This window comes from Heteronotia binoei, chromosome 16 (assembly GCF_032191835.1).
Source record: "Heteronotia binoei isolate CCM8104 ecotype False Entrance Well chromosome 16, APGP_CSIRO_Hbin_v1, whole genome shotgun sequence".
NCBI classification, from domain to species: domain Eukaryota; kingdom Metazoa; phylum Chordata; class Lepidosauria; order Squamata; family Gekkonidae; genus Heteronotia; species Heteronotia binoei.
In genome coordinates, this window is record NC_083238.1 from 23,606,478 (window position 1) to 23,629,948 (window position 23,471).

The 23,471-nt window shown below is 44.6% G+C and overlaps 1 protein-coding gene across 2 annotated transcripts in view; it reads left to right on the plus strand.

Annotated features, from left to right (window-relative positions):
- The first annotated feature begins 3,115 nt into the window (after positions 1–3,115).
- Positions 3,116–23,471, plus strand: part of TANK (TRAF family member associated NFKB activator) — a 54,595-nt gene continuing 34,239 nt past the window's right edge. Inside the window, exons 1-3 of one of the 2 annotated variants that reach the window (XM_060257071.1) lie at positions 3,116–4,328; positions 8,815–8,937; positions 20,809–20,929. In XM_060257071.1, the coding sequence (XP_060113054.1) occupies positions 20,831–20,929 (99 nt within the window). In that variant the 5' untranslated portion in view covers positions 3,116–4,328; positions 8,815–8,937; positions 20,809–20,830. The remainder of the gene's footprint in view (positions 4,329–8,814; positions 8,938–20,808; positions 20,930–23,471) is intronic. The other variant, XM_060257072.1, reaches the window with a different exon arrangement.

Sequence of the window (23,471 nt, forward strand, 5' to 3'; positions counted from 1 at the left end):
TGCAGCCCAAAATGCACCCAGAAATATTGTCTCAGAGACCCCTGTATCCACGGAGCACTCTTTTGAGGAACATTTGGTGCTGAAGCAGGAGACAAGAAGGTTGTGCTATACTGAGGAAATCCCTCCACCTCTGGAAATATTGTCTTTAGCACACATGCACGTAAATACAGGCCCATGGGCATAAAGACATCATACAGTATGCTGAGCTATCATACACCGCAGCTGCTGTGGTATTTTTTGAAGAGTAGCTGCCATAGGACATTTTTTTTTCTACAGTATCTTTAACAACAAAAGTATTTACCCTCTTAGCTCCCAGAAGAACAGGACTGGCCATTGCAGAATAAATTAAGTGTTAAAGATGTGTAATTGTTGAAGGAGTGGAGCTTGTAAAGGGATTCTGGTTTCAAAACGGCTGTTGCAAGCAAGTCACTCCTTTCATGTGAACTGCATCCACATCCGGGAAGCCGGTCCAGATCTTTCTGCAAACAGGTGTTATGATCCCTGTGTCTAGGCCAGACAGTAAATAGCCTGGCTATTTTTGACAAGTTTCTGGATAGTTTTTAAAGGCATAAAGCACATTTTAGTCAGCTAATATGGACGTGATCACAGCATGGAGCACTGTGTCCAGATCACACTTCTTGTCGAATGGCTGTAGCTGGCATATCAGCCTCACCCAACTCATTCGTTAAAAAGAAATAGAGCGGTTTGCCATCTGCTTAGTCGTATCCGAGATCATAAGAGAAAGGCTGAGAAATGTTGCCATCTTCCACATCACAATCAACTTGTGTTTCCACTATCTGCCACATGATTTCCCTGGTTCAGATGTGACTGGAGCAAGAGAAGAAACCACACGGAACTAGCCCACTATCATAGAACTGACTCAGAGATGGAACTGTGTTGGAGCTCTACAAAGCGTCATTGACTTGATTAGATTACATCTCTAGATGCAGGGCTTTTTTTGTAGCAGGAACTCCTTTGCATATTAGGCCATGCACCCCTGATGTAGCCAATCCTTCTGGAGCTTTCAATAGGCCCTGTATGAAGAGCCCTGTAAGGAATTCTAGCAGGACCTCCTTTGCCTATTAGGCCACACACCCCTGATGTAGCCAATCCTTCTGGGGCTTTCCATAGGCCCTGTACTAAGATCCCTGTAAGCTCTTGGAGGATTGGCTACATCAGGGAGCTGTGGCCTAATATGCAAAGGAGTTCCTGCGACAAAAAAAGCCCTACTCAGTAGCCACTTATCTAGTAATGGAACTTGAATCACAAGTACAATAGATTGAGTAAATTAACAGGCAATTCATTCTTACAACAGAGCTCCTGAGAATGTGAACATTTTTAGAATGTAGGTAAGGTTGCCAACTCTGTGTTGAGAAATTCATGAAGATACGGGGTGGAGCCTGGTGCTGGAAAATATATCAGCAAGGTATAGAGCCATACAGTCTACCCTCTAAAGCAGCCATGTAGTGTGAAGACAAGTTGTAATTCTAGGAGATCTCCATGCCCTGCCTTGAGGTTGGTAACCCTTGACAACACCACAAAATGGCTGCCATATAGGGTTGCCAAACCCTCTGGGGAGGTGAAGGTCCCCTAGTATTAGAACCCACCTCCCCACCACCGATCAGCTGACCAGTGAGGTGGAAGGAATTTACCCTCTCCTCCCCCCAAGAGGGCAAATTCTCTCACATGCAGTGACATGTCTATATAACTGCCCACATGACCTGGAAATGACACTACCATTTCTGGGATACAGGGGGTGATGATCTGGTATTTGGACAAAATCTCTATGGTAGAAGTCAAATTTACCATAGAGTTTTTGCCCAAATACCAGAACATTGCCCCAGTGTCCTGGAAGTGGTAGCATTGCTTCCAGGTCATGTGAGCAGTGGCATAGACACATCCTTGTAGTTGGATGGGTCTACCTGCAACTCCCAGTTAGTCCCCTCCCCATCTCCCACCAGTTGCCAGGAGGGACGTGGAAACTCTGCTGGCATGGAAGGCAAGGCCAATCACAAAATGGCTTCTATATGGGAACAGTTACAAAATTTCATAAAATTCTAAGTCGAGCAGCCTCTATGATGAAGAAAGCTAACTGCTCCACGCAGACCCAAAGATCTTCTAAAATGATTGCTGTTCCCTTGAGCCTCAGAACAGGGAGGGCTTCTTGCTTAGGAAATAAGGTATTTGTGGAAGAAGCAAGTGAGCACCAGGAAACACACCTGAGAATGATGAAGTCCGTGGTTTTGATAATAAAAGCAATAAAGTAATAAAATACAGCAATGATACTTGATGGTGATATATTTTGTAGTCTCAGAATTTTCACCAGAACAGTATTGCAGCCAAGCCATTACCAGTGAGAAACGATGTGGTGCACTAATTAGTACTGGCTTGGATGTGAACACCGGGGCTACAGCACCAAGCGGCCAGAGCTGGCAACCCTATTTCATGTGCTGTTTGTGATCTTCCAGAGGCACCTGCCTGGTCTTGGTTGGGAAAAAAACCTCACAGATCACATAAGCCTTTTTGGAACCAAAATATCCCTAAAGGGATGATAACAGAATGCTGCTAGTGGTCACACACAGCTCTCAAGTCTCAACTCATAACCAGTTCAATGCATCTTCAGCAACTTACAATCTCGACTGGATGATGACATTTCTTTTTTACAAGTACCAGGTTGCGGGGCGGCCGGAAGACTTTTTTTTGCCCACAGACAGCCAGTCCCTCAATCTTAAATAACTCCTCACCCACAATAATGCAGCATCTAATTTGAACATGGACATGGTTATCACAGCTGCTGCCACGTACACCCAGACAACACAATCACTGGCCTCATTTTGGGCAGGAGCTCACAGGAGTGGAGCTCCGGAACCTCTAAATTTTATTGTGCTCTTTCTTTCTTTCCCCCCCGCCCCTCAAAAAAAAACCTTGCTTCTGGGCTCCACTATTCAATCCCCCTGTGAGAATTTTATGAACTCTAAGATTTGACAAACTTTCTCATATTTTCCCCCACCAAAAAAAGAGGGGGAAATAACCAAAACAAATCAAGCAGACAGATGGAAATCTTCATCTTGTCACTGTGGCCACACAGGAGAAAGTAATTTAAAAAGTGTGATGGGAGTAAGATTTTATTATGATAATTATAATTCAAGACACATTTTAAGGTAGATGCTGAGCTGATATAATTTAGTACACCTTCTGGTGATGTTGGAGTGTGTGGCATATGCAAATAAGTTATGCAAATGAGTTGTGCTAATAAGCTCCGGCATCTCTTTTTCTATGAAACGACCCCTATCAACTACACTGTCTCAGGCTCGTTCACTTGCTCATCTTCTAACATTATATATGCCACTTAATGTCAACAATACTCTCCAGTTTTCTACATAGGACAAATGGGTCAAATCCTAAACCAAAGGATAAATGGACACAAATCTGACTTCAGAGATCAAAAAACTGTCACTCCAGAGTTCCAGGACATTCAATGGGGAACTTCAAAGGAGCTGTTTTATCACAAAGGAACTTAAGAAACAGATGAGAACAGGAAAAGTTATTAGAACAACATGCTGGACAATGGAACCCCCAGGGCTTTACAGAGATATTGGTTTCTTATGTCACTACACATACTAAGGTCATTCGGTTCTGGCATCCGCAGTAAACTCCTCTATTATGCTAATTTTCTACTATTCACAGGTCACCTCACTTTTCTTCACTCTTAGTTATATTTACTGCTCAGTCTTGATTAATTGGCCCTTCCACCAACATATAATGGTTGGTGACCTGTTTCAACGCATCTGAAAAAAAATCTGCATCCACACGAAAACTTATACCCGGAACAAAACTTTGCTGGTCTTAAAGGGGCCGCTGGAGACTCAAAACTTTGTTCTAGTGTTCCGACAAAACGATCACCTCCGCAACCCGAAGCCAAAAACGTATCCTCTAAGCCTCTTCATCACAAGCTGAAAGCAAGACAAAAGCTTTGACCCCGGAAATATTAACAGTGACCTGTCGTTTTCAAAATGCCCATAGTTTAGCAGCGCATCGCTATGCGCGGGTTTGCAGCGTTTCCTACAGCGTTTACAGCGCAATCCTAAACGGGGCTGCATTTGCAGGTAATGGTCTTAAAATGGTGCAATTCTGTTTACGATTCCTTTGTCGATCACCGTTAACCCACTTCGGAGAGCCGAGCTCACAAGTCCCGTCTAAAGTTTTTACGCGGCTTGTCACATGGCTGGAAGGACTCGGCAGGAAGTGACTTCTGGTTCCTGGGCCGGGCGGCGGGGCTGCAGTTTGACTCTTGTGCGGTTGCACCGAATAGATCGCTTGGGGACGATGTAAGTCTGTTTCCCTTTCCAAGCAGTTTCCCGGCTCCTGACGCCGGCCCGCAAGGGCTGCGCCTCTCCGAATCTCGCTATTCTCAACCGCTTCGCTCCGCTCTGCTCCTCGGAGGTTGGCCCTTTGCCTTTGGCCACAGCGGAGTCGCTCGCTTTCTAGCCTTGCTTCCCTGCCTGCTTTCGTTTTCTTTGAAAAACTCGGCACTGCTCCTCATGCGAAGTTACCAGATTGCACCGTGAAAGCTGATCTGTGTTACTGACAGCACAGCCATAAGTGCATTTACAAAAAAAAAAAAAGGGGGTGGGGGGGCTCGTTGGATACCCCGAGATTTCCTTCCACGTAATTGCGCACAGCCGAACTAGTAGTCCCCCGCGTCAGAGTTTTGCCCAAAGCTTTAACTAGCGTCTTTTGTAATCCATTTGGAAAAGAATAAGGCCAGAAGGAGAAACATGAAGAGCAAGTCTCTGTGTGTGTGTTTCCCTCTCTGAGTGGAACTCATACAGTTCCTTAGGCGGAAGTGCCGTGGAAGGGAGCAAGACTCTCAGGATCTTGGCTCAGATGGCTGGCTTTCCTGGACCCAGTTACACCTGGATCGAGGCAAAGGGAGATTCTGAGCGAATTCTGCTCTTTCCTCTTACAGGAAGGGAAGATAATGGGGGCATTCGGTGTTTGAAAAGCGTACGTGTTTAAAAGGCTTAGCCGAATAACTTGGAGGCAGAGGAAATTTTCTGTTGCCTGTTTTCAAACTCGGCCAGCGAGTTATGTTAAAATCAGGAAAATCAGATTTCCCCCTCCAGTGGGCATCAAGGGGGGGCCACAAATAAACCATCGGGAGGGATGAAAATCTTGCTAGTTGTTTTAAGATTTGATGGGTGGATGAAGGTGGACCTGATTAGATGGAGCTGCTCTTGTTTCAACTGGGTGGCTTGGTTTGCTTGAATGGTCTAAAGTTGTGTGCTCTATAGGCACCTTTCCTGTGATATGCTTGTCCTCTGTTTGGGGCAGTGTTGCAGGTTGCAAAGTCTGATCAGAAGTGTGATCGGTAAGTGGCCTTACTTAAAGGCTAGAGGGATGACTACGTGGCTTAATGACAGTGAGATGTTACCCTCCATTGTGCATGTTAAAAATGTTTTTAAAAGTATATGTCACTAGCATTTTGCAATCGAGGTTACAGGTCATTGCATTGGTTCCAGATTTTTTTAAAAGCATAGTAACCATTTATTATTATCTGTGTTGGATAGCCAGAGTTGGCCAAAGGTTACAGTCCACTGCACTCTAACTTGGAAGTAAGACTTGCTCAAAATCAGGTGGTCTTTCTCCAAATTAAATATGCATACAATTGGGCTGGAAGTCTAGAGTACCTTAGCGACCAACAAGGTTTTCGATGTATAAGCTTTCTGAGAGTCAAAAGCTTTCTTGATTTGGAAGTTTAGACTCTGAAAATAATCTTGGTCTCTTAAGGTGCTGCTGGAGTCAAATCTGGCTGTCCTACCGCAGACCATCACGGCTACCCTCTGAAACTATCTTCAAGTTAGTGATGTGAAAGACCTCCCTCTGAATCGCTGTAAAGCTACTGCCCACAAGAGTCAGACAGTACTGACCTTAATATGCCCAAGGGTCTGGTTCAGAATAAGGCAGCTTCATTCTTCGATCAGTGGTTGGCTTGGTTCTGCCAAGGTTTGCAAGCCTTGTTTGCTAAACGTCTTGACAATCACTGCGTAAATGTCTCTGTTTGTGGGATATGAATGCTGTAATGGGGAGATTTTGTTGGATTGAATTGTGACTGACTAGGGCTGCAAATTGTGATATATTTACTTGGCAGGTTCAGTCCATCCGAGTTGCAGTTTGGGGTGCACTTCCTTGGGAACAAGTCCCATTGAAATCAGTAGGACTTTCTTATAGGTAAATACGGATGAATAGGATCACCTAAGTCTTAGGGTTCTAAGTACAGGTGAGAATTTCTCCAGGCTGAGACTGAAGGGCAGTGCCGCTCTGTAGGCAGCGCAGACTCACTCGTTGCCTCATTCCCATCTCATGCCAGAAGTATGAATATGCTTTCTTTCTAAGAATAGTAGACAACTGAGGCTGGCAGTGTTTAGTTGAATATTAAAGCCATGTCTTCGTCAGTCTTTGGAACTGGGGCTCTTTCTACAATGTTGACAGAAGTTTTTTTTTTTTTAAGGAATTTTTAAAAGATTTTTTTTTTAATTAACAAAGTTTTTTTTTTAAATGCCCCAACATGTTACATATGTTAGGCAATCTGAAACACATAGATGCTCTGTAAGTTTTTTAAAAAAACCTGGTTATTCCTTCTGTTTGTTTTGTTGTAATTTATTTTTGTTTGAATTCATTTGAGCACCTTGTAATCTTCTGGTTTTGCCTGTGATTTTTGTCAGATTTGTAAATTTTGAACTGGAGGGATCCTGATGTTACTTTATTTAAATTTTGCATTTAGATATATTTTAAATGTCTCATATATATATATATATATATATATATATTTTTTAACATGTCATATAGATGTTTTACATTTTGTATTTCACATATAGCCAATGAGCTCTATAGATGTGTTGTTGTTTAGTCGCACAGTCGAGTCCAACTCTTTGCGACCCCATGGACAAAGTCACGCCAGGCCCTCCTGTCTTCCACCATCCTCCGAAGTCTGTTCAAATTTCTATAGACATACTTGGCAATAAAAAGGATGATACGTTAAAAGTTGCTTGAACATATGAAGCTGCCTTATTCTGAATCAGACCTTTGGTCCATCAAAGTCAGTATTGTCTTCTCAGACTGGCAGCGGCTCTCCAGGGGCTCAAGCTGAGGTTTTTCACACCTATTTGCCTGGACCCTTTTTTGGAGATGCCGGGGATTGAACCTGGGACCTTCTGCTTCCCAAGCAGATGCTCTACCACTGAGTCACCGTCCCTCCCCAAAAATCTTTTATGAACATATGAAGCTGCCTTATACTGAATCAGACCTTTGGTCCATCAAAGTCAGTATTGTCTTCTCAGACTGGCAGCAGCTCTCCAGGGTCTCAAGCTGAGGTTTTTCACACCTATTTGCCTGGACCCTTTTTTGGAGATGCCAGGGATTGAACCTGGGACCTTCTGCTTCCCATGCAGATGCTCTACCACTGAGCCACCATCCCTCCCCATTCAATGTTGCATGGTTACTTTTGTTAAAGTAACCTCAGTCTTGAGAGTCCCAGAACAAGACTGTCAGCACCACCTGGGAATATGTCTAGACAAATTCTATCATTGTGTTATACCGTGAGAAAAACAGGACAGAAGCCCTTGGCTTGCTGAGGTGGCTGCCCTAATCTGGATAACCCAGGCTAGTCAGATCTTGGAAGCTAAGTAGGGTTGACCGTGGCTAAGAATTGGAAGAGCCACTTCCAAGGAATACCAGGGGTATGATGCGGAGACAGGCAATGGCAAATCATCTCTGAAATGTCTCTTGCCTATAAACAAGTCTAGCTTTCCACCTAGTGGTGTCTTCTGCTAAAAGAGCTAGAACTTCTGGCTGCCAAGACAGGATCTCCTGGCTATACTAGACACAATGCCATATGATAATTAATTAAGGAGAGCCAGTTTGGTGTAGTGGTTAAGTGTGCGGACTCTTATCTGGGAGAACCGGGTTTGATTCCCCACTCCTCCACTTGCACCTGCTAGCATGGCCTTCGGTCAGCCATAGCTCTGGCCGAGGTTGTTCTTGAAAGGGCAGCTGCTGTGAGAGCCCTCTCCAGCCCCACCAACCTCACAGGGTGTCTGTTGTGGGGGAGGAAGGTAAAGGAGATTGTGAGCCGCTCTGAGACTCTTCAGAGTGGAGGGCGGGATATAAATCCAATATCTTCTACTTCTAATAATAATAATTTAGCTGAGGTGTCTGATTCTGTTTAGGAAAACGACAGGCAGAAGCTGTGACTGCTGAACTCCCTAAGCATGTTAAGATTTTTTAAGGATCACCGTGAAGGCATGCTTCATCAGGGTTCAGCACCAGAACCTGTATCAATAGTTAGGGATCAGGTCTCCAGTATATAAAGTGGGTGGGTGGGTAGAAAGTTCTGTCAAATCGCAGTATACTTATGGTGACCCCCTCGTGGTTTTCAAGGCGAGAGATATTCAGAGGTGGTTTGCCATTGCCTGCCTCCGCATGCAACCCTGGTCTTCTTTGGTGGTCTCCTCAAGTGTAGCCAATGCTGACCCTGCTTACCTCCTGAGATCTGATGAGTTGGGCTAGCCTGGGTCATCCAGCTCATGGCAGTATATAAAGAAGCAAGAAAAAATAGCGTTACTGTGTGCAGAGTCTCTTTCCCTGTAATCTGCATTACTATCTTTAGCCTACTCCATCTAGAATTGGGGAGGGAAATTCTAGGTCAGAGAGTATGTCTTGAGACAAGCTTGAACCCGCCCCCCCCCCCAGCACCTCTGTCTTTTAAAAATAATCACTGATAGAACCTTTCTTCTTTATTATTATCATTATCAGATTTACCATCTGTCGTGGTGATGTGGGTACAGAAAAATGTGTAAAGAAAGAGAAGAAATGTAAAGAAGAGAAGAGTTACTCTTGATGGGATCTGTACCAGAACACCGATGAGATCGACAAAAGGTGAGTTGGCACAGAAACATACTTATATTCCAAATTTGTCTCTAGATTCTTCCAAGACACAAGGGTCCCTGAGGAGAGAGAGCTACACTTGCTAACAAAGAGAAGAGGACGAGTTTAACAATCCCTCCCTGGTACTAGGAGCAGTAAAATGCATAATTAAAAGAGTGATATAAAATAAAAAGACAAAAATGTGCCGTTGTCGTAAATACCATGTACAAAAGCATAACAAATGTTTACAAATATGAAGTGCACAAAGGAGAAAAATAGAAGCATAAAAGCAAAAGACACACCCATTATAATACAGTCCTTTTAAAAAAAATGGGATATGCTGAATACAGGATAAGTAGAAGAAGAAGATGATGATATTGGATTTATATCCCGCCCTCCACTCCGAAGAGTCTCAGAGCGGCTCACAATCTCCTTTACCTTCCTCCCCCACAACAGACACCCTGTGAGGTGGGTGGGGTTGGAGAGGGCTCTCACAGCAGCTGCCCTTTCAAGGACAACCTCTGCCAGAGCTATGGCTGACCGAAGGCCATGCTAGCGGGTGCAAGTGGAGGAGTGGGGAATCAAAACCGGTTCTCCCAGATAAGAGTTCGCACACTTAACCACTACACCAAACTGGCTCTCTAAGTAGCATGCTCATGGGGGTGATGGCTATAACATACAGGTGATTCTCTCCTCCTTTTGTATTCAGAGATCTTTTTTTCTCTCCTCCCTCCCATGCTTTCATATAAATAGAACTGCAATAATTTCACTTTTTCCCAGTCTGGAAGGCTTGAACGGTGTCCTTCTGTAACTTCTGGCCATTTGTTTTTACATCTAGATTGGTTTAATTTAAAGCAGAAGATATCAAGGCTTATCTTTTTGTGATTTCTGTAGCACCTGATGTTGGTTCTTTTTGTGTTTTGTTAGAAGCTTTATCCTATAGATAATGTTGAATCTTCCCTCAGAGTGCAAGTCAAAAAGTCCATACAATGGGCCAAGAACAGTTAGAAGGATGATTTTCCTAGCTCCTCCCCTTGCCAAAAAATTTTTAAAAAATTAAAAATTAATGGAGGGGGTTAAAAATACCCAAATAAAGGCGAAACCTCTAAGAAATGAATGTGCACAAAGATATTGTGAGGCTCTGTTGAGAGACCTTGGTGGCCATTTAGTGAATAGCTACGGAACCCCAAACAACATTGTTGATGATGCCACACCTTGATTAATAACAGTCAGAGGGTGTGAGGAGGAGAGGGAGGAAGCAGGAAATGGGGAGAGGAGGAGGCAAAGGTGAAGCAGGGGAACAGAAAATGGCAGGAAGGTGGTTGAGTAGGAGTGGAGGAGGTGTTACAAGAGCAGCCAGAGAGAAGGAAGGAGAGAAAGCTGAAGATGGGGGTACAGATAAATGAGTTTAGATAGGAGGAAAGGAAGATAAGGACTCAAGGAAAGGGGAGATACTGTGGGGACTGCCAGTGGAGGAAAAGAAGAAATAATATGGGGAGGGGGAGATGGGGGGAAAGTGAGACCCTTCCCCCAGCAAGTCCTTGTAGCTTCCTCTTTTATAAAGTAATATTATCAAATTTAGACAGAATCAAAAACTCATTTCGAAATGGTCACACACAGCTGAAGTTGCCAGATCCTTATTGAAGCAATTTTTCTATTTAAAAACTCTAAAGCAGGCTGAAATTCAGCAGGTCAGGTTTGTCCTGACATTGCAGCTATGTAGTATGAAAAGGTAAATCCCTGAAATTGTTTTTATTTTGAAAGAAATGGAAGCCAGAGGCAAACCTTAATTGAGAGGGCAGTACAAAGAATCTATCAATACAGAACTCATTTAAAAACAAGCTTATTCAACTTAACTGTTATATGTGTTTAATTGTATAACAAGAATTGTGTATCCAGTCTCAGAAATGTGTCAGAATGAACAACAACATGAGTTCCAGTAATCTACCAATCAGAGTGCTAAAAAGAAATATATTGCATTACTGTTCAGATCACTTGCACGCATTTGGCCATCTTGTGCAATTCATTTTTCTCCTATAGCTGGTAACACAGAAATGCTCTGCATCCATATTACACTTGTTTTGTCTGCAGGAGAGAACTTGCATCAGTTTTCTAAGCAGTGTGTAGGCATTATCCAAGGTAGTTGCAGAGATATTCTGGTTAAAAACTATGCCTTAAAACTTGTGAAAATTGATGGATTCATTTTCCTTAGAAATACCTCTTCAAGCTTGGATTCAGGATTTTTTCCCTTAGAACAATGAAAATGTTGCTGTCCTAAACAAAGCTGTAACCTTCTAAGTCTATTGACTTCAAGGGCCTTAGAAGGGTGTAACTCTGCTTAGGGTTTCACTGGGAGAGACAAATTCGCTTTGCTCTAGGTCTGGGCCACAGTCCCAAAGTACTCCTTTGAAAAAAGAAACAATAGTGCATGTTTGGAATCCACTAGGAATTTCTCATTGCATCATGGCAGTATTCCTTCCCTCCTTCTACTTATTTCCATGGGTCCTGTTCAGGGAAACTCCCTTGGCGTATTCCATTTATCTCACACAGAAATTTGCAGCTAATTTTCATAATGTGTGTGCAGTGTGAAAGTAATCCAAACAAGGGGTTGTGTCCGAACAGGTTGAAAAAGGGAGGAGGGAAGAGACTGTATTGGGGATCATGAGACCATGTAGGAAGACGGCAGTAATAAGGACCTGTGTGAGAGTGAGCAGAAAAGCTGGCTAGATCCTATCCAGGGTTTTAGACCTTACATGTTGCCTTCAAAGCCACATCCTCATTTGCGGCTCATCTGTTTGTGGGTTGAAGTTTTTCGCTATCCTTGTTCTAAGTGAGAGCATTTTGGAAATTCTTTCATTAGTGTTAAAGGAGAGAGAATTGTATGCCAGCAGCAGAACTGGGAGATGCTAAGAATGAGCAAGGCTGATCTGAGGTCAGGCAATGTGAGAGAGCTTTATGCTTCTGGCAGTTTTTGAGGGTGCCATTAAAGGGCAGCAAATTTTCGGTTGTCTAATTTATGATTATTTTTTCCACTATGAAAGTGTCATTTTTATTTTCTGCCTCAGGCATCAAAATGTCATATGCTTCCTTAGAGTATGAGTGTTTTGACTGTGCATCCTTTTTGTGAGAAACAAAGAATAGAGACTCAAGGGATAAGCATGTACTATGCTCCTTCTTTCTTCTTAAATTAAGTTTTTAAATTGTTTCTTGAAGAGCACGCTTCATGTTTTCGTGTCAGAACCTTAGTTGACTGCCTGTCTGCTATCCTCACTACTGGGTATTCATTGGTGCCAGAACATCCACCTTGGCATTTGTAGCATTCCTTACAGAACTGACTTGTTTTCTTCCAAGTGCACAAGTCTTCTTATTACACAAACAGATCTCATGGAATTTCCACATAAGAGCTCAGCAGCCATTTTGGACTGCCTAGGCAACTCTAATAATCCGGAAGGGATTCTGCAGGTTTACTTTGGCATTGAAGGTCAGTTGGGGAGGGAAGGAGTGGGTAGGCAAGCAGAAAAATCAAGAATGAAGATTAGGATGGGTGAGAGAAAGGAAGGAAAGTAGTGAAGAGGGAAATTGGGGCTGGAGAGAGGCCAGGGAAACAGGAAAAGGAAGCTATGGGGAGAAGCATGGAGGGAAAGGGGCAGATAAGGGACTAAGACACGTAGATAGTAGGGAGAATAGGAGGAAACAGGCGAAGGAGAGATGTGAAGAATGTGTGGGGGAGGGCAGGAGTGGAAGTGGAATTAGCTTGGGGATGAAGGTCTGTTGGGGCCATGAGATTCCCCAGGTCAGATCTTGCAGTCCTCACTTGTACAGCTCTGTATCCTCATTCAGAACCCTTTGCTCATGCCTCTCTTTTGAGGCTTTCACAGATCTCTGATTGGGCCCTGAGTTGTTTGAAACTTAGACTGTGTAAAATAATAGTTGAACAAAAATGGTAAGGCATGTAAACAGCCCCCTAAAACATTCTCAGGCCAAGTTGTTGAATTTACTCAGAGTGAGCATTACCACAGTTTTTTTTTAAAAAAGTTTCCAGAGTGGGAAAAGTATCTTCCTTGGTTTTTAGGCAAAATGGGGAGTGGTTAATTTGGGTTGCTTCATGTGCAGTACCTAATATAGCATAATGCGTTAATGGTGGGTTGGATTGTAGCCTCCAAGAAGTCTCAGGCTACCTCACAGGACTGTTGAAAGGATCAGCTCTGTCCTGACCTCTTCAGAAGAAAGGCAGGATACACTAGAATTCATAATGATAGCCAACCACTGCCTCAAATCAGAATCCTCATATTACTGGACTGTAGAACAAAGTAGGAGTCCAGTAGCACCTTTAAGACCAACAAAGTTTTATTCAGAATGTAAGCTTTCGTATGCAGGCATTCTGAATAAAACTTTGTTGGTCTTAAAGGTGCTACTGGACTCCTACTTTGTTCTATTGCTTCAGACCAACACGGCTGCCCACCTGGATCTATTCCTGGCCTGTAGCCTTCACAGTTGAAGAGATTTTTTTTTCTGTCAGAGTGGTTTTGGTGTTGACTTCTTGGGGAGGGGGGAGGGTGTAGGGGAGCATTCTATTTATTTTATTTATTTATTTTGTACATTTATAGCCCACCCTTTCCCGTGAAAGGCTCGGGGTGGATTCCAACAAGCTAAAACATTAAAAACCAACAATAAAACATCAACATATTTTAAACAATTAAACCAATACTTTAAGTCAATCATTTAAGTTGGCATGGATGCTATAAGCACTTGAGGCATAGTTATCATGAGCAGCCTAAGTTGACCCAAGATGTCAACAGTATTGGCCCCAAATGAAGTGGCAGTCATTGCTGTGAGGTCGGTTGGATGGCATAGTAGGGTGAGGAAGAAGAAGAAGAAGATGATATTGGATTTATATCCCGCCCTCCACTCCGAAGAGTCTCAGAGCGGCTCACAATCTCCTTTACCTTCCTCCCCCACAACAGACACCCTGTGAGGTGGATGGGGCTGGAGAGGGCTCTCCCAGCAGCTGCCCTTTCAAGGACAACCTCTGCCAGAGCTATGGCTGACCCAAGGCCATTCCAGCAGCTGCAGGTGAAGGTGTGGGGAATCAAACCCGGTTCTCCCAGATAAGAGTCCGCACACTTAACCACTACACCAAACTGGCTCTCCACATCTGCTTGCCTCAACCATAGACCTGGCAGAACATCTCTGTTTTACAGGCCCTCCAGAACAGTTACAAATCTGGAAGGGCCTGAATTTCTGTAGGGAGCTGATTCTACCAGGTCGGGGTCAGGACCGAAAAGGCCCTGGCCCTTGTAGAGGCAAGCCAGACATCCTTTGGGCCAGGGATGGTCAAAAGATGTTGGCCGGCCGATCACAATGGCCTTTGGAGCTCATATAGGGAGAGACAGTCCCACAGGTATGCTGGTCCCAGGCCACGAAAGGCTTTAAATGTAAATACTAAAACCTTTAAGCGAATCCGGTACTTGATAGGTAGCCAGTGCAGACTGCGCAGCATTGCCCGACTGCTTGCCCGTAAAGGCCATTCAGTAAGCAATCGTGCTGCTGCATTCTGCACCAGCTGGAGTTTCTGGATCAGTCTCAAGGGCAAGCCTGCATAGAGCGAGTTACAGTAGTCCAACCTGGAAGTGACTGTTGCATGGATCACTGTAGCTAAGTCCCAAGGAGCCAGATAGGGTGCTGGTTGTTTGGCCTGCCGAAGATGGTAGAAAGCAGATCGTGCAACAGCGGTGACCTGGGCCTCCATAGAAAGGGTGGCATCCAGTATCACACCCAGGCTCCTCACCTTCTGAGCTGGCACAAGAGGTGCACCATCCAGGGTGGGGAGCTGGATGCCCAATCTTGGACCCCTGCGACTCATGAACAGAACCTCAGTATTAGTTGGATTAAGCTTCAGTTGGCTCAGTTGTAGCCAACCAGCCACTGCTTCCAATGCCATGGTCGGATGGTCTGGGGCAGAGTCTGACTGGCCGTCCATCATCAGGTAGAGCTGGATGTCATCTACATACTGGTGACAACCTAGCCCAAAACCTCTGGCAATCTGGGCAAGGGGTCGCATGTAGATGTTAAACATCATTGGCGAGAGAATAGCTCCCTGCAGTACACCACATTCTAGTGGATAACGCAGGGAGGTCTGCTCGCCAACTGTCACCCTTTGTCCCCGACCATGGAGGAAGGAGGAAAACTACTGTAAGGCTGACCCCTGAACTCCAATGTCAACAAGGCAGTGAGTCATTAGATCGTAATTGACCGTGTCAAACGCTGCTAGAAGCAATAGCGGCGCTGATCCGCCTTGATCCAGATGCCTTCTAAGGTCATCTGTGAGGGTGACCAGAACAGTCTCCGATCCATGACCAGGATGTAAGCCGGACTGGAAGGGGTCAAGGACGGATGTATCTCCCAGGAAAGCTTGGAACTGCTCTGCCACTGCTTTCTCAGTTATCTTGACAAGAAACAGTAAGTTCGAAACTGGTCAATAATTGGCCAGGACCATTGGGTCCAAAGATGACTTTAAAAGAGGCTGAACCACTGCCTCCTTAAGCTTGGCTGGGAATACCCCTGATGACAAGGATAAGTTGACATCCAGGGAACCCTGAATGTCATCTCCACCTGCTTTAACAAGCCAAGATGGACATGGGTCCAGAGGGCAAGTGGTAGGCTTCAGTGCAGCCAAGATCCTGTCCACATCCTCCTGGGAGGGACAATTGAAGTGGTCCGACATGGGACCTAAAGACGGGCAACAGGCTTCCAGTTCCTGCACTGTATCAATCATGACTGAGAGATTATGGCGGAGAGTCGAGATCTTATCTGCAAAGTAAGTCGCAAAAGCCTCACAGCCAATGTCCAATTCCCTTACCTTTTGATTGCCTATTGGCACCATAGTCAATGATTGAATTGTTCTAAACAATTGAACTGGGCGCGATTTTGCAGATGCAATGGAGGCTGGGTAGAACTCTCTCTTAGCGGACTTCACTGCCTTCTCATAGACCTTCATAAACATTCTATAAGAAGTTCTAGACTCCTCATCATAAGATCTCCGCCACACTCGCTCCAGCCGTCTATGCTGCTGCTTCATCCTCTGCAGCTCCAGGGTATACCATGGAGCTGCTTTGGTGCGGCAGCAAAGAGGGCGCCATGATGCAATATCGTCGATGGGTGCAGAGAGTCTGGAATACCAATCCTCCACTAACTCATCCAGCAATCCGCTGGGGGGCATCAGATCCCGCAGGGCCTCTCAAAGCCGCTCTAGTTCCAGTTGGCTTTGCGGGCAAGCATAAATCTGCTCACCGGCTATGCAGGAAGAGGGCTGCAGGTCCAGTCGGACTTTCAGGGCATAATGATCTGACCATGGAACTGTATCAACAGCTATCAGATCTGGTGTTATCCCAACCCCAAAGATCAAATCGAGCGTATGGCCAGCCTGGTGAGTGGGAGCCGGAACAACCTGTAGTGCCTCCATGGATGACACCAGGTCCTGGGCCTGCAGAGATGCTGCATCATCAACATGGACTGTCCTGTCCTGGCTGAGACAGGACTCCGCCAGGAGCCCCCCCACCCCCCCTGGAGCCCCGACATACCTCGCAGCCTCCAGGCGAGGTCCCGTCAGTTGAGTCACCCGCTAGTCCGGAAAGCCGATGTGCCTGCCCCTTGCAGCTGGCAGAGCCGTGGTTGCAGCTGTAAGGAGGGAAAGGCCCAAACAACGCCCTGCAGAGAAAGCGGGGAAGGCCGAACCCTTGAGCCGCGTCGTCCAAATACAACACTGACGCCCCAGCCACCTCAGCAGACCCAAGAAGGGCACTGGAAACCCCACCCCAGCAGCCTCACTTATGAGTGAGGGCAGAGCCAGCCGGGGGTGGGACCTGTGAGGCAGGGAGAGGGCCGGGGGAAGGATAAAAGGCCAGAGGCTGAGGAGTCAAGGAGGAAGCAGGCTGATTCAGCACAAGGGTGGCCAACAGAGAGAGAGGGAGTGGAGCCCAAGCTTAGCCGGGGAGGGGCAAGAGCAAAAGGGGTGAAGTAACCCAGCTCTGCCCTCCCAATACTGGGACCTCTGGGACGCCTGGACGGGCCCAGAGCAGAGTCAGGGCACATCCAGAACAGTGGTCACGGAGGGGCATGGCGGGGGCCACCAGGATAGGGTTGCCAAGTCCAATTCAAGAAATATCTGGGGGCTTTGGGGGTGGAGCCAGGAGACTTTGGGGGTGGAGCCAGGAGACATTAGGGGTGGAGCCAAGATCAAGGCTATGACAAGCATAATTGAACTCCAAAGGGAGTTCTGGCCATCACATTTAAAGGGACGGCACACCTTTTCAATGCCTTCCTTACATAGGAAATAATGAAGGATAGGGGAACCTTCTTTTGGGGCTCATAGAATTGGACCCCCGGTCCAATCTTTTTGAAACTTTGGGGTATTTTGGGGAGAGGCACTAGATGCTATACGGAAAATTTGGTGCCTCTACCTCAAAAAACAGCCCCCCCAGAGCCCCAGATACCCGCGGATCAATTCTCCATTATTTTCTATGGGAATAAATCTCCCTAGGGGATAATAGAGTTCCCAGCAGACATTTCCCTCCCCCTGCTTTCTGATGACCCTGAAGCGGGGGGAGGGCCTCCAAACCAGGAGATCCCCTGCCCCCACCTGGGGATTGGCAACCCTTTACCAGGGGCGCAACATGGACATTGAAATCCCCCAGGATAAAAAAATTTCTTTGGCACACGCTTCTGAGGTAGAACAGCGGACCTACCTTCTGTGTTTCTTCAAGAACAGGAACTTATTTTCCCAGAAGCAGTTTAGGGAAATACTGTTCCCTAACTAGTTGCCTTCTGTCTCCCCCAAGCCCTTGGGAACCATTTTTAATGTAATGTGTAAGCATGCAAATAATTAGGTGGTATAGATTAGCATGAGAGAACACTGAGATGTGTTAATATGTCCAACTTTTCAGGGTAATCTACAAAAATTATAGTCCCACATTTTTTGGTGGCTGTTTGCCCACACATTCATATGGCAGTGTTTGTGGTCTAAAAGAAGGGGGAGATTTTTTTTTTAAGGGGGGGGGTGAAGTTATCTGCCTGGTTGCCTGGAGGCAGCTCTGATTTGCTGAAGGCAGCCCTGCAGCAACTGTTCTATAAACCTGTCGCAAGTTTTATTCCGCCTTGTTCATTTTATATAAAACGATATTTTTAATTTTACTCTACTTTTTAAAAAAGATAATTGAAACATGAAATTCTAAGAAAACTAGTTCAGTACTTTCAGTCTCTTGAGGCAGAACAGATTCTAATCCTAATAAGCTTGGTAAATCACACAGGCTCTGCTAACATCGATGTCTGTCGCTCCGAAGTGTCTGAGCTGCTGTAGCTTTGTGGAAATTGGTAAATGTTCCCTAAGTAATAATAATGGTTTCCCTTGATGATAACTAGAAAAGCAAAAGACTGATAGTGCCAAAGTTGACTCTGTTTAAATTAGAAATTTGTCACATTTAATTAATTATGTTCTGGAAGCTGTTCTTGTTTGTTTGGTATTAGATCTGAGGAAAGATAATTGGTTTTTTGGTTTTTTGCAACTAGTCCATGGACAGGGAGAATTGTTCAATGTTATTCAGGAACGGAGGGATGTTCTTATGTACAGTAATAATGGTTGATAAATTTTCAGTCTGTTGTGGTGGGCGTTTGAACCTGCTAATGTATTTGTTTTGTACTTACGTTGCAATTTATGCTGCCTACTTCTCTTGATTTTTCCAGTAGATTAGTCAACTTAAGCTCCTGCTGATTCATTCATAAATATTAATTTTAATTGGTTAGCCTGAGAGAGAAGGGCACACTTTGAATTTTGGAGAAGAGTGGTGTGTAGGTTTAAGACGGAAATTTTAAAACAGGATCAAATTTGCCTTTCCTTCCAACAATGAGCAATATTTTTCCTTTGTTAAATTGTGAATTGTTTTGTCCTTCCTCCAACACCAGACACATAGGATGAGGTTTTCATAATACACGTTTTAATTTTTACAGTACAGTTTTCAGCAGAGCCAGAGTTCAACCCTTTGAATCCAGTGGACTAGTATGTATTATGTAATGGATTACTGTATAATTTTTAAGAAGCAGATATTAACTTAAATTCTTTCAGGTTAGCAGTACAGTCTTGTGCAGGCATACTCCAGTTTGCCCATTAGTCTGAAACGGATGAGCTTAAACTGCATTCACTTTGCCTAGGATTACACAGTCTGAACCCTGGTTATTATACACAGTGTTCCTGTACAGATCAGTTCTGCAGATGTTGTACTGTAAATTGGTTAATACCCATCAACTTCAGTGGGGAAATATCTCTAGAGTTCACCATGCTTTAATTCAGGGCCATTTTTAAGTTTAAAAATCTATGTGAGGAGTGCCGGGTACTAGTAACAGATTTTTTTCCCCTTTTCTTTATTTATTTACCCCGTCTATACCGTGCCTTTTTCTCTAGTGTGGTTTACGTTGTTCTCTTCTCCATTTTATCCTCACAACGATTCTGTGAGGTGGGTTAGAATGAGAGCATGTGATCAGCCCAAGGTCACCAAGCCAGCTTTTGGGACAGAGTGAGGATTTAAACCCGAGTCTCCCAGATCATAATTTGACACTTTAACTACTACACCACACTGGCAGCTAATAATACTATATGGCTTAATACTGGCTGTTAATAATATAAGGCTGAGTACTAGGCAGATTTCTTTTTTACAGAAGGGTAAATTGGATTAACAATCACAAAATGTGTTAATGGCTCATTAGTTTAGCTATTTTTAAAAGGAGATTAGATACATTTAATGATGATAGATCTCTCAGCAGCTATTAGCCACAAAATCTAAATGGAGCCTTCATGTTCGACTGTGCTGTATTGGGGTGTCCAAACTGTGACTCGGGAGTCACGTTTGGCTCTTTCATACGTATTGAATCCTCTCCCCACATCGGCCAGCTCGGAGAAGGCATTTCTCTCTTTAAATCATTTCTCCAAGCCAAGCCAGTAGGCGGCTTGGAGAATGCATTTAAAGTTCAGGTTGCTTTTCTTTCCACCTCTCCCTTCCCCCAGCTATTTGCCTCCCTCCCTCCCTCCCTGAAACATGTTATGTTCATGTCTTGTGGCTCTCAAATATCTGATGTTTATTATATGTGGCTCATGTTAAAGCAAGCTTGACCACCCCTGTGTTATACTTTGGAGTATCATGTCGTGACAGCAAAGAAGAGAAAGTGGCTGCTATTACAGCACATTGATCAGCTTCCAAGAAGCATCTGGTTATCTATGTGATCGAGTGTACTGGACCGTTGGGTTTTTTTAATGCTCTTTTTAAGTTCCGCTATGCTTATCTTCTCTGCACATCATGAAGCTGAGTGCGGATTCCCTAGGGAAATGGCCTCACTGTGATGTCAGACTGCACCCCTAGCCTTATGTGTCTGAGGCGACGCCAGTTATCCTTAAGAACTGGGAGACCAGACAGCTTCATGAGCTCCTGACATGTTCCGGTGTATCCTGCCTCTCAAGCCAACGCAGCCACCCTGTGCTCAGCAGGAACCCATTTCTCCTTTGTGTAGCCTCATAGTGCTTGTGTAGCGTGGCAGAGACACCACAGAGCTCCATCATCATAGACCAACAACCATAGCTGCAATGGGAGGGACGGTGGCTCAGTGGTAGAGCATCTGCTTGGGAAGCAGAAGGTCCCAGGTTCAATCCCCGGCATCTCCAAAAAAGGGTCCAGGCAAATAGGTGTGAAAAACCTCACCTTGAGACCCTGGAGAGCTGCTGCCAGTCTGAAAAGACAATACTGACTTTGATGGACCAAGGGTCTGATTCAGTATAAGGCAGCTTCATATATGTTCAATCAGTATTTTAGTCAGATCTCTTTCTTTTCTTAATCTCTACAGTGATGAGATACTGCTGGGAAGTATGGATAGAAACATTGCAGAACAGCTTAATAAGGCGTACGAAGCCTTTCGCCAGGCGTGCATGGATAGAGATTCTGCAGTGAAAGAGCTCAAACAAAAGGTATGTGTCCGTTTTCTCTCTTAACTCTGTGGGCCATTGTGATCGTAGACTTGCCTTTTGTATGCACACACAGGCCAGGCCACTTCTGATGTATGCGATGGGAATGAATTTTGAGTCCAGTGGCACCTTTAAGGTCAAAAAAGTTCAAGGTGTGAGCTTTTGTGGGCACGCACACTTCCTCAGACACATTGCATATGATGGGGGGCAGTCACAGATCACTGTTAGGTGTATGTGAAGAAGGCACACTGTCACCTGTTGAGAATGCTCTGACTTTTGAATCTGTGCATCCAGCGGGTTGTTGGCCTCAATGGCCCCTCTAAAGGACAGGTATATATTGGTATTCACATTGGTGACCTTATTTCCGTTTTCTTCTAGTGCCCCATTAATACATAGTGCTTTTTGTCTTACTCAATATATAAGAAGATTCTGGTGAGCTCCTGTTTCATGGAAAGTTTGGAAACAGGCAGTAATGTTAGGTTTGAGAAATCAGTGGGAAGGATTTTAAAGTAGCCTTGTCATTGTTTACCAAAGTTACTAACCAACAGAAAAATTTCAGTAGCTCATCAGATTGTCGGCAGTACGTGGATAACCTGGATTTATCTACTTAGTACCTTTTTAATGCCTTAGTATGGGGTGGCCATACTAGCTTAATATAAGAGCCACACAGAATAAATGTTGGATGTTTGAGAGCCACAATAATAATAATAATAATAATAATAATAATAATAATAATAATAATAATAATAATAAAAATTTATTTATACCCTGCCCTCCCCACTAAGGCAGGCTCAGGGCGGCTTACAGGACATGGTACATACCATGATACAACAACAATAAAATCAAACAATAACAATATAAAACTGTTCATACATTAATTAAATTACATGAATAGTCTAAAATCCAGTAAAACTTAACGGTGCTACAAACTCAGTATATATAAAGATGGCTTGATGTTACTGCTAAGTTCAACTTAAAAGGCTAGTTGAAAGAGGGCGGTTTTACAAGCTGGTTAAAGTCCCGCAGAGCCCGCACCTCCTCTGGCAGCTGGTTCCACCATTGGGGTGCCATTATCGAGAAGGCCTGCTCCCTAGTCGCAAGGCAGGCAGGAAGGAAGACAATAGATGGAGAGAGAGATGGAAAGCAACTTTAACTTTAAATGCCTTCTCCAAGCCAGCCAATGGGGCAGTGGGGGCTTTGAGAGTGAGACAATATGTGTGAAAGAGCCACGTGTGGCTCCCAAGCCACAGTTTGGCCACCCCTGCCTTAGCACCTAATCTTTCTCAGGGCAGGACACGTGGCTTCCCCTCCTCTGTTGTATCCTCACAATCCTGTGAGGGTGAGGGAGAATGACAGGTCTGTGGTCACCCAGCAAGTTTAAGGGCTGAGTTGGGATTTGACCTGATCTTGACACTCTAGTCTGACACTCTGATTGCTGTGTCACGTTGACAAAAGGAACCAGCTTATTTCTAGCTTACAAGAACTTCCCTGCTTGGTTACCTAGAGGTGATTGTTCTTCAAGGCAAGAAGCCAGGCATGCAGTTTATTTGCCCACCTGAGTTAAGGAAGCGTGCTTGCTCATACAGCATCTGGCAAGCAAAGCTGGTGCAAAGCATCTAAAAAGATTTCCTAAAGGGAGATCTTGAGCTCAAAATTGCCCACACAAGTGACTTTCAAATGGGGTTTCCTGCTCCCCCCCCCCCCCAATTCCATAGCCTGGGGTTCTCTGCTTCTGTGTGCCCAACAGCTAACTTCTTAAGTTGTTGGCTGGCCACTTGTTTTGCCAGCCTCCAAAGATCGGCTCTGTGTCAAATACATAGAAGCCAGAGTCATCTTGGCCAGATGGTGCTCTATACAAATGGGCGGTTCATTGTCAAGCGTATCTTTTAGTCAGTAACTTGTTGCTGCCATCTGACTCGCAAAGAATCGCTTGTGCACGCTGGCTGTCAAAAGCATCTTCTCTTCTGTCTGTTTTAGCTGTCATGCCTGTGCTCTGTACAGAAGTGTTGACAAGACATTGCTGTTGTACATTTTCAATTTGGGTCTTGGTGGTTTTTTCTTTGTTTCCTAGGGGTCTTCCCGGCTGCTGCAATGTATGGCTCTCTGACCTTCTAGCATTGAAGCAGGTCCGTGAGGCAATGGCCGCCCCACGCTTTTCTTTGAGTCAGTTCGTTTCTTGTTTCAAAAGTGTGTCAACAAACCCCCCCCCCCATTTTTTTTTTAATGAAAGCTATCATCTTGAGGGCTCCAAGGAATGGGATGACTGAAGAAATCATGGTGTTGCTATTATCCACCTCATCAGGAGCTTTTACTCGGCCGTAATTTGGCACTGTAATGTGTAGCAAACTTTTTTGTTAAAGGTGCAACTGGCGCTGATCTGTTAATTCCTTTGTAAGACAGAGTTAATATGGTATAAAAGATGTAGGCTGGATTTGAAGAGATAGGCTCAGCCATGTAATTTACTGGGTGAATTTGGCCAAGTCGTTGGCTTGCTTGTATCCTGCCTAAAATTTCGGCAGGCTGAAGGGAGTAATGTCTACAGAGC